The following is a 17,073-nucleotide window of genomic DNA, read 5'->3' on the forward strand; positions in this document are numbered from 1 at the left end:
CGAAGAGTTGTCATCTGCTGAATGTGTCCCAGTCCAACTTTGGGTACAACAGCAATTCAGACAATCAGTCTACTACATTTGTGTATAGTTCGTGCAAATGATATGCAAAATACCACCTTGCAAACAAGCTGGTGGAAAAAATGAAGGCAGCAACGGGGAAGCGAGGTGGCATGGGTCCAAACTGGTGTGTATTAGGGACCTACAAATTGTAGTACAGTTGTGAGAAGAAAGATGCTGAAAGTTTAAAACTTCAAGACTATTTGTCATTTCAAAAGAAGCAGAAAGTTAAAATTGTAGGCGTGGAATAAATGTAATGATTGATACATAAAGATAATAAGCTTATACCACCCTTGCATTTTGCTAACAAAGCAAAACAAAGAAACCCACAAACGAGGCCATGATTTATCTTTCCAGAACGTTGATGTAAGGAGCTTTTGTACTCCTGCTTTTTGTACTCCTGCACTTTTGTATCCTAACCCCTGAGCCTGAGTGCCCCAAAACATCTACTGAATCTACATTAAAAACCAAGGAAAAATAATTATTTAGCAATAAAAAGCTAATAACTTTTTCAAACTTACTTGGTCTTTTTCTTTAGAAATATATTGTACTGACAACAGCAGGCCTTAAATGTGCATGAGAGGATTATACTACGGTTTTTGATCAATTTGTTTAGGTCTTGTACTTTGGACTATATAATCATTAAAGCTCAAGTCACAACCAGGTTATGCTCAGTTATTTCTCATTTAGATTACACAATATTTCTTTGCTGGACTGCCTTGCAAATACTTCTCTGCTTTGGAGAGATCTGTTTCATGGTGTGTTCTCCTAAAACAAATAGATACCAGGCTGTGCTTTGGAACAGAACTTCATTGATCTGGATGATATTTTCACAGTAATGCAGTGAGCACATAGAATGCAAAACAAGTGGAAGGGAGGTGAAGAGGTATTACTTATATGGGCTTACAACTTACACCTGCTCATTAATTTCTTATTTCCAAACCACAGCTTGAAAATTCAGTCTGATATAACAATACTATTTTTAGCAGGACTGATTTTTTGAGGTAGCAGGTCATTGTGTGAACTAGCTCATGCAAATCTTTCCATGGCTGTGCAATGTGTCCTGTCAGACAGCCTTGGAGGGCATGGCTCTGTTGCAGAGGATGCTAGCTCCAGGCAGGACTGTGGTCTGCTTCTATTTCCACTGCAGTTTTAGCCTTGTCTTCTAGTCTATTTGCATTATTACTATTTTTCTTTCTTTCCTTATTTTCTGAAGCAGTAGTAGCTAGCATCTGTGAAAATACAGAAGATATGTAGGGGGGCACACTGAATTATTCTTTTGTTGGTATGTTATGTTCAGGGAGGGGAGCAAAACTAGTTTTTGCTTTAGCAAACGGTGAGTGGTGGAAGACTGATACAACAGAAAACTGGAAGCTGATGGGTAGCAGTGAAGGGTTCTGAAGATTACCCATTGCCTTGGGTAGATGGTGAATTCAATTCATTGTTTACTTTTGCTACTGTATATTAGGGTAAATTGTTGCAACAGTTCACTGGAGAACAAGAAGGCTGGCTGTGCGAGATGAGGAGATTGCAGTATCCAAAAGCTAAGCACTGAGTACATGCCTAAGCCAAAGGTGACTTCAGGGTAAGGACAGCACATAGGGACAATGTGGAAGGAACCTAAACATTTATGTCTAAAGCGGGACTCCTGCCCACTCCTTGTGTGTGAGAGCTTGTAACATTTCCTTAATGGAATTATTTCCTATTTTATCTTTCCCAATTCAGTCTGTGTGGAGGTGGTTACCTGTGGGAGATGGATAGAAATCTCTTCATCCTCAGAATAGCAGCAATTAAATCTAGTCTTTCAAATATTACCTAGAAGCCTATCTAGTTTTTCTGCCGCACCTGTTATTACACAACTGATTTGATGTGTTAGCACACGATAAAGGGTGCACTCCTGCCAGAGCAGTGTGTGTTTGTTTGAGAAATGACAGAGGATATATGTGGTTTTTGTCTGATGCTGTTTGGTATCTCTGTAAACTGGGATGTGTTTGAACAGCTACGTTATGATGATAAAGCTAATAGCTCCTGGATATTCAATACATCTCTTTGTCTTTGACTGTCACTTTGCAGCAGCCCTTGGTTCACAAGACCCACCCAGTTCCTTTTTTTTTTTTTCCCCCCCCCAACTGCCTTTTTTCTTCTGAAGCCTTCCTGCTGGTTACTGTTCCAAATGCCAAAAAGAGGGTGACTGCGGTGTATGAGCCTTGATGTTTAATCTGGAGTTAAAGTGCTGACTCTATGTGCTTTGAGTGCTTGAATGCCTTGCTAAAGAAATGTGTTTTCTCCCAGCATGGCAGAATAACCTCTGTGCAGAGTGATCAGATGAGAAATCACCTCCTGGGCGGGATCCAAACATAACATGGGATTAACTTTGCCCTATCTGTGTGTGCTGGCTTGTAGCTGCTAAGAGTCAGTGAGAGCACTTAATCTGATCAGTCCTGAAGAAAAGTTCACGTAGAACATGGGGGCTAAACTGCTGTGCTTCTGCCTCGCCTCTGCCCTTGTCTCATACTACATCTATACCCCCATCCCGGAGAACATCGAGGAGGGCTGGAAGGTGATGCTCGTAACCTCTCTGTTTAGGACCGTTGGGCATGTGGTGAGTTCAGTCCTCTCTTTGGTACGGGCTCAGGAGGGCACGCTGGCTTGGGGAGAGACAGATCCAGAGCAGTGGATGTTATCAGTGGCTCTGTGGGTAATAGATACACGGCAATACATACCTGTAATACATGTATAATATAAGGTAGTATATAGGACGGTAGTATCTGAAATTGAGCCCTGAACTTTGTGTGGCTGACTATAAAGAGACTGTTAGAAAAGGTTAACGGCACAGTCTCGGAAAAAAAGGACAATGGGGGTAACTAGAGATGTGATATATAATGTGAATATGGATATGTAAATGCAAACAAGTGTATTTTGTGGTATGGTCCTTTGCAGCTGAAGCACTGCCCCTTGAACTTTGTGTGTCACAGAACCTGGATATTGAGCAACCTCAGAAGTGTTATGTTGGATGTCAGCAGAGGGAAAGCTAGAGTACTTTGTAACTGCTGTTACCTTTGTGGTTTCATAGAAATCTACTGATAGCATGAGCCTAAAAATAAACAAAGCTAATTAGAGGAGTGTTAAAGTTAGAGCAGGAAGATTTTTTTTGTTTGTATGTTTGTTTTTAAACTGATGTGAACTAACCATAATTTGGCTTAAAAAAAAAAAAAAAAAAAAAAAAAAAGGGTTTCTGGCTAAGCAGCACAGAACCATATGCTGCAGTCTGGAAAGGAAGTGGTATTATACCCTGTCTGCAGTTGCATGGTAATATTTACTGGCAGTGTGGTCCTTATGTTGTTCCATGCTATTTTTACATATTACAGCCTTGGATTCTGCTTCATTTCAGTCATTTTGTGCAGCTATTTCATACGTATTTAAATAATTAGCAAACCTGTACACAAAGCATAGGTAGGTTCTGTAGTTCTCACCTCTGAAGTACATTGCACTGGGAGCTGTTTTGAATCCAGCCTGCCCCCAACACGCAGCCGTGGCTGCAGCACTGTGACCACGCTAAAACCAAGGTCAAAGATGAAGGTTAGCAGGGAGCAGGGGCACTCAGTGTTGCAGACATCTTTCTGGGTGGCTGCAAACATTTGGAGGCTGCTTTTTTCTCCACCATAAAAATCCATTGAAAGGAGGCTTTAAGGGGCCATGGGAGAGGTTTCTAGTTTTGCTTGACAGGTGCTCCTGAAATGCTTGCTTGCTGTGGACCCAAAGGCTCGGGCTGTGCTTAAAAGTGAATGATGATGAGTCAAGCTGGGCAATGGTTTTCAGTCCTGTTCTGTCACCAACTCTTTCATTTCTGCATTTCTTCTCTGCTTCCCACTGGTATTACAAGAATTCTTAATTGATTCCTAAAGGTGGGATTAATCAGGTGTTGGGAAAATGCTTGAAAGCTGTTTTCTGTTGTGAAAGAGTATAAAATCATATAACATCATTTTCAAATACAAAGCTGTTGATTTTTGTAAGACTTTTGATATAGGGGCAATCTGCTATTCATCTACTCATTTTTCTCAGAAGCAGGAGAAATGCAGAAAAATCCATGCTTAATGCGTTTATTCATCTGTTAATTATGTCACTAATGAAATGTGCCAGTGGTGGGTATCCTTAATGCAGCTTCGAAGGCTTATGTACGGCTGTGCACACAGGAACAATGTGATCACTGGAAATAGTTCGTGGGCCTCTGCAGAGCTCCTGGGCCGAGCACCGTGGCTGTGGTGGCGGGGATGTGCCAAGCAGGGTGGGCTTCCCCCTCCCTGTGCTCGGCTGCGGGGAGAACAGCGACGTGTACGGAACAGCCGTGTGCCTCGCTGAGGGAAGAGGGGTAGCTGCTAAGCATGTAAAGGCCCTCCTGACAACTGTACGGTCATGGAACTGAGCATTACCTCTGCCAGCTTTTGATATGCTGGCTTGCTTCTTCCCCTTTTAAATCCTCTTTTGGAGGTAGTCTATAAAAAAAATGTCTATAGATAGTTCATTTCGGTAACAACGCTTTGTGCCTGGTCATTTGGTCAAACCTGTAGCCTTCAGCACGGCAGTGCCAAGTGCTCAGGAAGCAGATGCAGGCTCTTTCAGTGCTGGAGCATTTTGTGTTTTCACTTTTAAATGGAATTGGTGTTTTCCGTGGCTGTTGCATTAGCTGCCCGTTAAACCGAAGTCCGCTATCAGTAGCAGTGGTGTTGAGCAAGCATGTTTTATAACTGTGCTCAGATCTCAAGCAGAACCATAATCCTGTGGGGCTTTGACAAAGATAGCTTCCTTGGAGTTTTTAAGATGTCTGTAAAGCCTCCTAAATACATTCTGAATGGTCATCCGATTACAGGGCAACAATTTGTAATCACTTAATTGTAGCTCTGGATTTGAAGAGACCACCTATTTTAGTCTAAATCCCTCAGTTTCATTTGAGGAAGGGGAAATAATACTGCCACCATTGAAAACTCCTGCCCAGGAGGGTCTCCTGTGGAAGCTCCCACAGTGATATACAACAAAAGCTGTCAAATAGCAGATCTCAGTCCTCCTCCTTGCTTTAAAAAGTACCTGAGAGCTGTCCAGATTCTGATCTCTGGATTGTCTCTGATTTTGGGCTTCTTGACCCAGATTCCCAGTGCTGTCAGAGGGTTCCATCATGTGGGGTCTTCACTCACTGCAAGGTGTTCGCTCTCTACATCGGCAGTGTTCTGTGGATGAATAGCTGATGTGCATAAAGCCTGTGCTGGTTCCAGGCCTCTTTTGAAATCTGTGATTTCAAAATCAGCATTGCAGTAGGTACTGGAGGTCCCAGAGGCAAGTCAGAGGCTCACGATTAGATTTTGCAGCTGGTTGACACGTGGAGGATTTCAGCTGGGTGAGGTTTCACTGGTACAACCAGCCTGTGGCACACAGGAGATCCCACTTGTACAAATCCTATTACAGAAGAGAGGCTGGGAATGTCTCAGTTTGCGTACTTATAACAAATCAAGCCTGCTTGCTATCTAGATGGGGAATAGCCTATGACAATAAACTGGCTATTTTCTGTTTGGTAACAAAATTCTTCACATTTTCAGGCAGTACAATATGCACATAATATAAAATGTATGCACTGTATAAATTGCAAGACATCTTTCTTCATAGCTAAATGTTTCCCTAGCTGCAGCAAAATCCCCCAAAGCTTTCTCCATTATTTGTCTTGCTGCTCAGAAGCAGTGAAATCCTTATCTGAGTTCTGTACAGCCCATCTCACAAACATTGCCTGGCTTCATGCTCAGCTGTCAGAATGCTTCACCTGGAGGGGTGCCTCCACCTGAATTATCGCCAGTTCAGATAAGTAAGACATTAAAATAACATTAGGTTCTCTGCCCGCCAAAGCACAACTTGTGTATACGGTGGGTTTTTTTGTTTGTTTGTTTGGTTTTTGTTTTGTGTTTGTTTGTTTGTTTTTGTGTGTATGTGTTCTTTTTCTTTGTTGTCATGTAAGGACCCCAACATGAACACAAAAATTAACTTGCTACCTGTGTTAGAAAGCAACTGTGAAAAATGATTTCTGAGGCATAAGGAACAGAAAAAAACTAAAGTGGTTAGTTTTTCTCTTAGTCTGTAACATGCATTAACCTCGGATCTGTGACAATGAGAATTTTCAGATGAAAGCATGATTTCCTTCTGACTTTCATTCTTGAGGGAATTGCTACCATCATGTGGGAGTCTTTCACAAGCTCAGAGGAATTACGACAGAATTCACTTTGACCTGTATATTTAATTTTACAAGATGCTAACCCTAAGGGAAAATACTACAACTAAGAAACACTTAAGTAAACTGTGTAATCTCTATAGATAAAAAGTTTTGGCGTGTGTACATATCTGTCTTCATTGAGCTTATAAAATGTAGAAAATTATGATTTTATGTGTATATATATAACCATTTACAACAACCATAATCAGAAAATAAGACCATATTCATTCCAGTTTATTACTATGACTTGTATGGTATGAAAGCAGTTCTAAAGCTTTGCTTTTGAAGCAGGGAACCTTTCAGGAGGAAAACAAAATATTCCGAATATTGTAAACTTATAGAATGCAGCAAATGTTGTTGTTTTCTCACAGAAAGCTAGTCAAAGTTATCAGTGCAGTTACGGGATTATTTATGCCTGTTCAAACAAATAATTGTATGCTGACCTGAAACTTAGGTAAGTTCTCCTATTGTCACAGAACATCAGCCTTTCAGTTTTCAGATGTTTAACTAGAATATGTACAAGAGCAGTGCACGTTATACCAAAAGGTAATGTAAATTGGTTTGAAATTTCTAATTTTTCTTGAAATGAGAAATCTGAGTTAGTTCACTTTCAGACACTCAGATAGCAAATGGCTTTCAAGCAAATTTAAAATTGTATTCTTTAATACCCTTTGTTTGTCTTAAATAGAAGCCAACAACAACAAAAAAGCAACAAAAACCTCCCCCCTAATGTATTAGATAATATAATTCTTCCAAATATGCTCTTTAAACAAAAAATTAAGCATCTTTCACAGTATAGAAAATGAAGCCTTTTTTTTCCATTATGACATTATTCTTTTGTCTTTTTTTTTTTGTATTTCCAGAATACATTTCAAATATCTTATAAGCAATGTGAGAAGTAAGTTTCCTTAACACACCATTTAATCTAATGAAAAATATATTAAAAATACAATACAATAAAATAAAATAAAATTTATGTATGTTCAAACTCTGGCCACATCTGTATTTGTAGCAATTCTCCCAAGGCAGCTGTGAGGAAACGTGGCACCTCCTTTGGTGTGTGACTGGTTTTGGAATGAGTAGCTGAAATCTGCATTCCTGGCACAGTTGGTAGCAAATGCCCTTAGGAATGTTTTTGCTTAGATTCACTCTGATATACAAAGGATTGCATACAACCTAAAGCCAACACAATTCTTGAAAAGTGTTTTAAGTTCAAGCTATAAAATAGTCTGTGAATAAGAGGATTCTAAAATGTTTTAATCCATGTAAATTGTCATGATATTAGAGAAGCCAAAGGTGATAAATATGCTTTTGAAGCTTGCAGAATGCCAGCAGATTTCCTTGTTAGGTCTTGTTTTTTGTTTTTATTTTATTTAGCATCTTAAAATAATTGTGAACTAATCTAGAATCACAGGATTTCATAATAAATGTTTCGGAACACGACTTTCAAAGGAAGCTGCTTTAACAGTAATAAGGGTTGGCAGTTCCCAACTCCCTGAAGCACGTCATTTTTCTGTTAGGAAGTTTCCATGAAGTCTGTTTGGAAAGCTTTCCCTGCCCTTCCCACAGCTGCCACACACCTGCACTTTGACCTCCTGCTTTTCCCACCTTGGAGGTGCCAAAGGTTCCAGCCTTGCTGTACAGCCGAGCTAGGGTCAAGATTCCTGGGAAAAAGGACCTTTCTAAAAGCATTCATTTATGGATATTCTCAAGAGTAGTGCATTTATTGGGCAAACAGCTTCTGGTTAACATCATCCTAATTTCCCCTCTTGGTGCAGGATTCTCTGCTGGCCTAGTGGAATTTCTCTTCTGGTCAGAGACTTTGTGGGAATTCATGGTCTGCCCTGACACAGGCTGCTCATTGAGCAGACTCTTGTATGGGGTCTGGGGAGGCTTCAATTGATTCTGCTTTCTTCTAGATCCTCTGTCATGTCCTTGTCCATCAAGGCTTCCAGTCAGCTCATCCCAGTTCATACCTGGTATCTTAACAACGCCAAGCAGCCATGTCCCCCAGGCTGCCTTGCAGGCACTTCTGGGACTGAGTTTCATGTTGAAATAGCAGGAGAGAAGGGAGTTGAACAGCTTGGACTGGGCAGCATTGACAGCCTGAGTTAGCAACATTTGGCTTAGGGACTTCTGCAGCAACTTTATAGACTTGTGCAACGTTAAGTGGCTTTATGGAAATGTGACCTTGGAGTGACTAAGACTGTTTAAAATACTGTTTTCTCTTCTCTTGGGCTTTAGGCTGAGGTTGCCGATCGGCTGGGTATGATGCACTACATGGAAGTTATGAGACTGATCACAGTTGCTGAACACGTTGCACCGACCTCTGATGAGAACGTCACCGTGACAGACACGGAGTTCAGCAACGTGGCCGTCCGCCTGTATCTGCCCAGGAAGCCAGCCAGGGGGCTGAGGAGGGCAGTGATCTACTTTCATGGTGGAGGATGGTGTGTAGGGCAGGCAGGTAAGCTCGGTGGCCCAATTGCAACAGAGAGGATTGGAGGCTGGTATTTCACCAGTTTAAATGCAACAGCTTAGGAGAGGGTGGTCATTGTGATGAGTACAAACAACTGGTTCAGCGGTCTACTTCTGCCATGGTATTTTATGTGCAGCTACTAGCATGGTTAGGGAGTTTTAGTTGGAGAGAAGAGCAAAACTGAGTATCTTCAGGGAAAACAAACAAACAAAAAAGCCTCCTCTCCATGTAAGGACAAAAAAAGAAATGGAAATCAAACGGGGATGCAGTGACTAAGGGTCTTTCATTCCCAGTAGCTTGATTTTCCGGAGTTTCCCCATACCTCTTGCTCCAGGAAGGGCATAGAGTATTTATTGTCCCCTGAAATCTATTTTAGGGAGTTTTGATGTATCAGAAGTCATCTATTACTTTTTCTTTCATTCTCATGAATGTGCTTCTAGGAGGGCAAGCACATTTCTTGTGCTTCGGTTACAATTGTGCCGTCAATATTCATCTCATGTTCGGTGTTCTTCCTCATTAACTCCAACAGGGTTTTCTAAAATGTTTTAATTGTGTGCTATGCTTTAGTTATTATTATTTCATGGGAATGTTTCATGTTCTATCTCAAGCCCAGTCACGTCCTCCCCTAGAGCATATCCTCTGCTTCTCGTTGCCGTAGTTCAGTGCTGTACATAAACGGACAAGTTATCATCATTGGCCATCACCCAAACTGGCATCAGAGCTATAGTAGATATGACTGAAGTTCCCAACAACCAAGCCATAGCTCACTTAAGTTGTTGTGCTGCTTGTTTCTTGCATTGTGTACTGCTTGGAGGCTTAAATAATGCATCATATATTTTTTTCCATGCTTAATCCTATTGGATAGCATTGAAGTGATGGCTGGATCTCTTGTCCCATTCACGCTTTGAGATAAACCCACGTGTGCCACAGTCACATTACGCTGCTGCAGAGTCACCTGAAAGTTTCTGCCAAGAGGAAGATGTAGCTGTATGTGTATTTGTTCTTAAATGCACTGAAATATATTTTAAGTGACTCATTTCATTTCAGGCATGAAATCCTATGACCTTCTGTCAAGGTGGACTTCAAGCCAGTTAGATGCTGTGGTCGTATCAGTCGAGTAAGAGATTCTCCTTCCAGATCAAATGAGGGTTTGGAATAAGTTAATCTATTTCCATTTAATTTTGCAATGTATTTTATTTTGATCATGTGCTTTTCTTCTAGTTTTAAGTATTTGTAAACAAAAGCTGTCAAGGTTGAAGTGGTGAATTGTGATCGGTGGTTATTTTGGATATTGCTTTTTGATGTTGGGTGGGTAATAAATCCTGTCTCCAGGATAGGCAGATAATTCCCATTGCTGTGGGCTCAGACAAACAGCAAGCGTTCACTAGCTAGGACAGATGCTAGCTGTCCTTTCTGTTTTTATTAACAGCAGGAAGTAACATCTGCAGTGTTTGATCTCCTTGTTCTTTTGTATAAACAGTAATACTAAAATCATCTGCTTGGTATTCACTAGTAACTTTTAAAAGGGGATTTTAATTTTAGATCATTCTCGAATTATATCAGATAGCTTTTGTGTTGCTGGGCAAACCACCTGAGCAACATCTCTATTGATTACAGCTGTATGCAAAGAGAAAAACAGTGCAGGTAATTCAAGATATCTTTCTTGAATTGCTTTTGGTGCAGACTTCCTGCTGCACTAGTAAACAGGCTTGTCCTGCTAGATCCTGTTGTTGCTGACATAATTACATTGTCTATTTAAGAAAAAGGGTTAACAAGCACTCCATTAACTTATTAAAGCTGGTTTATGCTCCAACTCAAGTTTTGATAGGAACCAAATCATTCAGCTGAGGAATTATTCCTCCTCTAAACCCCAGCATATATTGATAACATTTTTGGATAAAAAATGAAGGGCCATGGGACTGTGTTTCAAAGAAGGGGTGTGGAGATAACAACAGCCATTGCTTTGCTGAGGGGAAGTCCTGTCTGGTGGACTGAGGACGGTGCCCTGAGTTACTTTCTGGCACCCCTCAGTGCAGCGGGGCAGGCAGCAGGAGCATGATGGTGCCCAGAGCAGGTCACGGCAAGCAGCCTGTCCCCAGCCAAGGTCCCTGCTCTGCTCTGCGCCAGCATGGGCAGCTGTGGGCACCACAGGAGGAACACTGCATTCCCTACTCCTTTACAGAAGCACTTCCCTGCCGAGTAAAAGGTTTGGAGGCATCTTAGGGCAGGTTGTCCCAGTCTCTTCAGTGCTGCTTGCTTTCCGTTTGTTGTTCAGATTCTGAAAGTTGTTCAGAAATTCCAATTCTGGTGTGAAGTGGTGCAGGAACATGGTCACTTCCCACTCAGCAGATTTGCTCCTGGTATGTATCACAGAACCATAGAATCATTCGGGTTGGAGAAGACCTCTAAGATCATCTAGTTCACCCTTTAACCTAGTACAGACACGTCCACCACTAAACCGTGTTACCGAGTTCTACATCCACACGTTTCTTGAAGACCTCCAGGGATGGTGACTCAACCACTTCCCTGGGCAGCCTGTTCCAGTGCCACACAACCCTTTCAGTAAAGAAATTTCTCGTAATATCCAACGTAAACTCCCCCCTGGTTAAACTTGAGGCCATTTCCCCTCATCTTATCACTTGGTGCATGGTAGAAGAGCCCGATCCCCAGCTCTCTGCAACCTCCTGTAAGGTCTCTCCTGAGCCTTCTTTTCTCCAAAAGAAACAGCCCCAGCTCCCTCAGTCACTCCTTGTAAGACTTGTTCTCTAGACCCTTCACCAGCTTCATTGCCTTTCTCTGGACACAGTACTCGAGGTGCAGCCTCACCAGAGCTGAGCACAGGGGGACAATCGCTTCCCTGGTCCCACTGACCACACGATTTCTGACACAAGCCAGGATGCTGTTGGCCTTCTCGGTCACCTGAGGACACTGCTGGCTCATGTTTAGCCAGCTGCCAACCAATACCCCCAGATCCCCTTCTGCTGGGCAGATTTCCAGCAACTTTTCAGGCACTTTCCAGCCACTCTTCCCCTAGCATGTGGCATTGCATGGAGTCATTGTGCACCAAGTGCAGGACCTGGCACTTAGCCTTGTTAAACTTCATATGGTTGGCCTTGCCCAACTGTATCATTTTGCATTAGAGTGACTAGAGTAAATTTTACTGATTTTTTTTTTTTTTTTTCATTTTATTTCTTTGCTGAGCCAAAACAGCTGCAGGAAAACACCAGAGTTGCTTACTTTTCATAGGCCAGCAGAATTTACTGAGTTTTATAAGTTACACCTTTATGGTTCCACTTACATGTACATTTTTTTTATTACAGTGCTGAGCCACAGCAACAAACAAAAGCAAAACAAAACAAAGCAAACAAACAAACAAAACTGGCTCATGAAGGCTGATACTATGAACTAGTTGAAGATGATTTGACTTTACAACACAAAACACAGTGATATAAAAAAAATGAAAATATGCATAGAGAGGTACAACATAATCAAAGGGATGTTCTGGTGAAACTGATCATCACAGGAGTGTTTTTGATGGTGCACAGCAGGGCTGCAATAAAAGGAGATTGCAACAGTGTGATTATAAAATGAGTAGAATCTGTAGAGTGTTGTTGCTGTTTGGGTTGCAAAAGAATGGAGATGGCTGTATGGGAGGAATCTGCTTGATGCAGGCGTTTTCTTTATGTAAGACCCTGGAGCAGGTCCAAATCCAATATTGTTGATGTTATTGAATGATACTGAAAGTTATTGGATGTTGTTGCTGAGTGGGGAGGTCCTGGGGAATATTTGTTGGAAGGAGAAGAGTTTTTAGACTTAGAGGTCTACTTAGATACTTAGTGAAGCATAAGGAGAAAAAGGCAGATTGTTGTTATTTGTATTAGCTGCAGTATTTTAAGGAGTAAACTGTAGGATAAAAATATCCTAGATATCTTAGACAGAAAACACAACTCCCTCCACAAATCCATGTGGATATTTCATTGAAATCTATAACGACATAAAATGCTTTCCACAAGTATCTCCAGTATTCATAGAAGCAGAACGGTTTGGGTTGGAAGGGACCTTAAAGTTCATTTAATTCCAACCCTGCTGTGGGCAGGGATACTTCCCACCAGACCACACTTCTCCAAGCCCCATCCCGCCTGGTCTTGAGCACCTCAATGAACGGGGCATCCACAGCTTCTCTGGGCAACATGTTCCAGTGCCTCACCACCCTTGTAGCAAATAATTTATTCCTAATAACTAATCTATATCTATCCTCTTTTAGTTTCAAACCATTATCCCTTGACCCAACACAACAGTCCCTGAGAAAGAGTCCCTCTCCAGCTTTCTTGTAGTCCCCCTTAACGTATTGGAAGACTGCTATTGAATAACGTATTTCTGCTTGTCTCAACAGTTACAGGTTGGCACCTAAATACCATTTTCCAGTTCAATTTGAAGATGTGTATTCAGTGACAAAGTTCTTCCTCCAAAGCAGTGTGCTCTCAAAGTATGGGGTAGACCCAAACAGGGTCTGTGTTGCAGGAGACAGTGCAGGTGGCAACTTAGCTGCAGCTGTGGTACAAAAGGTAAACGTCTTGTTTTCTAGCTCAATACGTGTTCTTTTTTTTTTTTTTTTTTTTTTTTTTTTTTTTGTGTTGTTTGTTTGCTTGCTTTTTTTTGTGTGTGTGTTTTTTTTTTTTTTTTTTTTTTTTTTTTTTGTAATTTCATGACTAGTTAGAAAAGAACGAACAAACAAAAAGAAACAGAAACAACCAGCTCTGCTTATAACAAGTGGACCTCCCAGATATCTTTCATAGTTGGTATAAATGGGTTGCCATGCAGCCTGCAGGACTCTGAGGTTTCTGAGTTTCCAATTAAGCAAATTTACTTTATTCATTTAATGGCATCAAACCATCCTTAAGTAAATTTTAACTGGCTTAGGTTTATTGTTTGGACAGGGAATTTGAGAAATTTGACTCACAGAGCTAAATAATGGCAGGGGTGAAAAAAAGACAGTGTTAGTGTCACTTGATCACAAGCAGTTTCAGTGCCTTTTGCACTTCTTATTCAACTTTATGTAAGTCAGTATGGTATTGTTATTCTTGAAGGTGTTCAGATTGTAATGAATCTTGCCTGGAAAGGTTAAGAATTATGTGAAATGGTTAAATGAACTTTAGAAATCTTCAAGTTTTAAGCTATAGGAATAGGAATTTTCTATAGGTAGAGAAAATTTAGAAAAAATGTGTTATTACTTAAGAAAATGTCAATACTTCAGAAAATCTCAATGCTTCAAAAATAATGTTAAACATTGTCCTTCAATATAAGAAATGAGATGAAATTATATTTAATGTTTGAGAATTTTTAATACAACATTCTGTTTTAGGCGATTTGCCTATGAATTTAGAATTTCTTTTAAATTATCCTGCTTTTACTGGCAATCTTATTTTTCTTACATTATGAAATGTGTGCCTTAATTCTCTACTTTGAAGGTCTTATGTCAGTGACAGAATCAACTCTTTTTAACTGACTTTGTGTAATTATTATTTTTTTTACAGCTGCTAGAGGACTCTGAAGTCACAACTAGACTTAAAGCACATGTTTTGCTTTATCCTGCTCTTCAAACCCTTGACCTGAATTTGCCATCTTACCAACAAAATGAAAATGGCCTGATTTTACCCAAATCACTTATGGTCAGGTTCTGGAGTGAATATTTTACTTCTGATTCCTCTCTCAGGGAAGCAATGACCTCCAACAGTCATGTCCCAGCTGAATCAGGACATTTGTTTCAGTTTGTAAACTGGAGTAATTTGCTACCAGAAGAGATGAAAAAAGATTACGTTTACACCAGTCCTGTTTTTGGAAGCTCCGAGCTTGCAAAAAAGTACCCCGGGTTTCTGGATCCGAGAGCGGCCCCGCTGCTGGCTGAGGATGCCAGGTTACGTGGGCTGCCCCCTACCTACGTCCTCACATGCGAGTACGATGTCTTACGGGATGATGGAGTTATGTATGTCAGTCGCCTCAGGGCAGCAGGAGTTCGAGTCACACATGATCATGCCAAGGACGCTTTCCATGGGGCTCTGATGTTTGTATCAAGTCCAGCTAATCTACCTGTAGGGAACAGGTTGAGAAACAGATACATTGCGTGGTTAAATGAAAATCTATAACTTGAGAAGGGTGCTTGAGTATGCCTGGCTCATCACGGATGAAATTGAGATGTGTAGGAAAATGGAGACGATGTGAGATTTTGGGTGTGATTGCCATGTTCATTTTGTTGCCCTGCAGTGTCTGCATTACAGCATTTCTCATCATCTCCGGCAGGGAAATCAGTTTGATTCATCCTATGTGTTCTTTCAGTGTTTTCTTCTGAGCTTAAAACAAAGTGACTGCCCTGGGATTTCTCTCCTGGCCAAGGCCAAAAGGGTTGTTGTGCCTGACCCTGCCCACAGCTGCCTGGGCCTGAGGAACCCCTGGCTGAGCTCCGCTGCTTGCACTGCAGGCTCGGCTGGTGCGGAGTGTAGGACTTGAGGTTGGTTTTCTCACTTCTTCCTATTTCAATGTCGTGGCAATAGGCTTGTGCAAATGTGCAGCGTAGCCATTTGCACCCAAAAGGCAATCTGAGGCCACTTGTTTCCTGCCCCCTCGTCCAAGGGGTGTGCTGGCGAGGACCCTGTGCTGCTGTGGGCAGATGGTGCGAGCAGAGGTGCAGAGACCAGATCTCATGTAACAAAAGGCAGTTTGCTTGTGAAACCCTGTCCACTGCACGTCTGGTGTCTGTGCTGTTGTCCCTGCAGCACAGTTCAAGGTAAGCACTAGAGAACTGAAGGGGATGGCTGTGATGGAGTGCAAATATTAAAAATATGCATCGCTCTTACTCAGTAATTACCTTCATTAAGCTCTGTACTAGAAGGAAATAGTGTAACAGAACAGCACTGGATGCCCATCAGATAAAGAAAGACTGCAAAGGTCCTAGCCTTAAAGTAACACTGCTGTGTAATTATGTTCTACTTACTAAACAAGGATAATTAGAGCACATAATACTTAAAGCTGTTTAGTAACTTTTGCATATGAATTTTTAAAATGGAATTAACTTAGCAGTATTGTAGGCTTGAAGAAATAAAATTTAGTTCTGTCTTGAACAAATATCCTCAATAGAAATGTGTTCTGTATTAAGCACAAGTACGAGAAGTTGTGAATGAGTGCGCATATTGATTAGCTATTGATTTTAGGTAGATTGCAAAATACCAAAAAATACTTCTAGCATCCTGTTTCGTCTTTTGCGTAAAAGATATTGAATCTGCAAGAATACTGTTTTTTTCTTGTTGTTTGTTTCCAACTGTGTATACAGCCTGTTTAGATGGAACTGTCAGATTGCTGTATTTTTCATCTTCATTATGTTGAATATAAAAATTAAACTTTTCTGATTACAGTGTACTTCTTGTCGTTCATGTATTCCTTTTATTAGAAAAGAATAACAAACATCCTTTAGTAAACACAGTAAGTTAGGGTATTTCCAGTGCTGCAAATGTCAGTAGGATGAAACACGTTGGCTTTTATTCAGTTAGGTGATCCTTTCTCTGAATCTTGCTGTTTTATTCTTACTGATTTATTCTTTCTCCCATACAAGCAGCAAAAAAAGACGGGCTTAAGAGAACATTTAGAGAGGGAAGTTACTTCCTTTGCATCAGAGGGGGATGTGCCCAAGCCCAGGGTGTGGAAGCAGGCATCCGTCCCCACCTTATGCTGCTGTTGCTGCATTTTGGCTGTGTTTCCCTTTTCCATGGGCACCACTGTGCTGGGCCCCTGGAGCCCTGTGCTGCACGGGGGATTCTGAGCGAGGGTCTGGGTGCCCGAGGCCTCCTGCCTGCATCCCGAGCCTTGCGGGGTGGCTGTGGTGCGGGGCAGCCTGTTGGGAGCTGCCGGAGGAGCTGCCGCTGTGGAGCCTTGCCTCCGCTCAGTTTCTTTGGTCAGTGCTCATGAGAGGAGACACGTAGGGAAGTGATCAGCAGGGGAGGCAGGCTGGCCATCAGCAGGTGGTTATCACTGAGAAGGGAGTGTGGAGAGGTGGTGGAGAAAGGGGAGTTGTGCCTTAATGCAGCGTGGTTAAACATGGGGAGTGCGAATGTGCAGGCATCGAGGAGATGAAGCAGTAAAGGTGTTGGCAAGGAGAAGAGTGAGACACCTCTAGAAATGATCGTTCTTACCTTTGGGAAGGCTTTGTGCCTGCAAGGTAGGAGAAAATCTTTTTTTAAGCAAGAGGGCTAGCAGCGTTACCAAACTTGCTGTGGATGCTTTGGCTGGAATGTTCTGG

The 17,073-nt window shown here is 41.6% G+C and overlaps 1 protein-coding gene across 2 annotated transcripts in view; it reads left to right on the top strand.

Annotated features, from left to right (window-relative positions):
• AADAC (arylacetamide deacetylase) overlaps nt 1–16,196 on the top strand; it is a 30,005-nt gene extending 13,809 nt beyond the window's left edge. The window contains exons 1-5 of one of the 2 annotated variants that reach the window (XM_068692011.1): nt 2,453–2,659; nt 8,552–8,774; nt 9,834–9,903; nt 13,180–13,351; nt 14,321–16,196. In XM_068692011.1, the coding sequence (XP_068548112.1) occupies nt 2,522–2,659; nt 8,552–8,774; nt 9,834–9,903; nt 13,180–13,351; nt 14,321–14,929 (1,212 nt within the window). In that variant the 5' untranslated portion in view covers nt 2,453–2,521 and the 3' untranslated portion in view covers nt 14,930–16,196. Of the gene's footprint in view, nt 1–2,452; nt 2,660–8,551; nt 8,775–9,833; nt 9,904–13,179; nt 13,352–14,320 lie in introns of those variants that run through there. The other variant, XM_068692012.1, reaches the window with a different exon arrangement.
• Nucleotides 16,197–17,073: the final 877 nt, after the last annotated feature.

Source organism: Anas acuta, chromosome 9 (assembly GCF_963932015.1).
Source record: "Anas acuta chromosome 9, bAnaAcu1.1, whole genome shotgun sequence".
Classification (NCBI taxonomy): domain Eukaryota; kingdom Metazoa; phylum Chordata; class Aves; order Anseriformes; family Anatidae; genus Anas; species Anas acuta.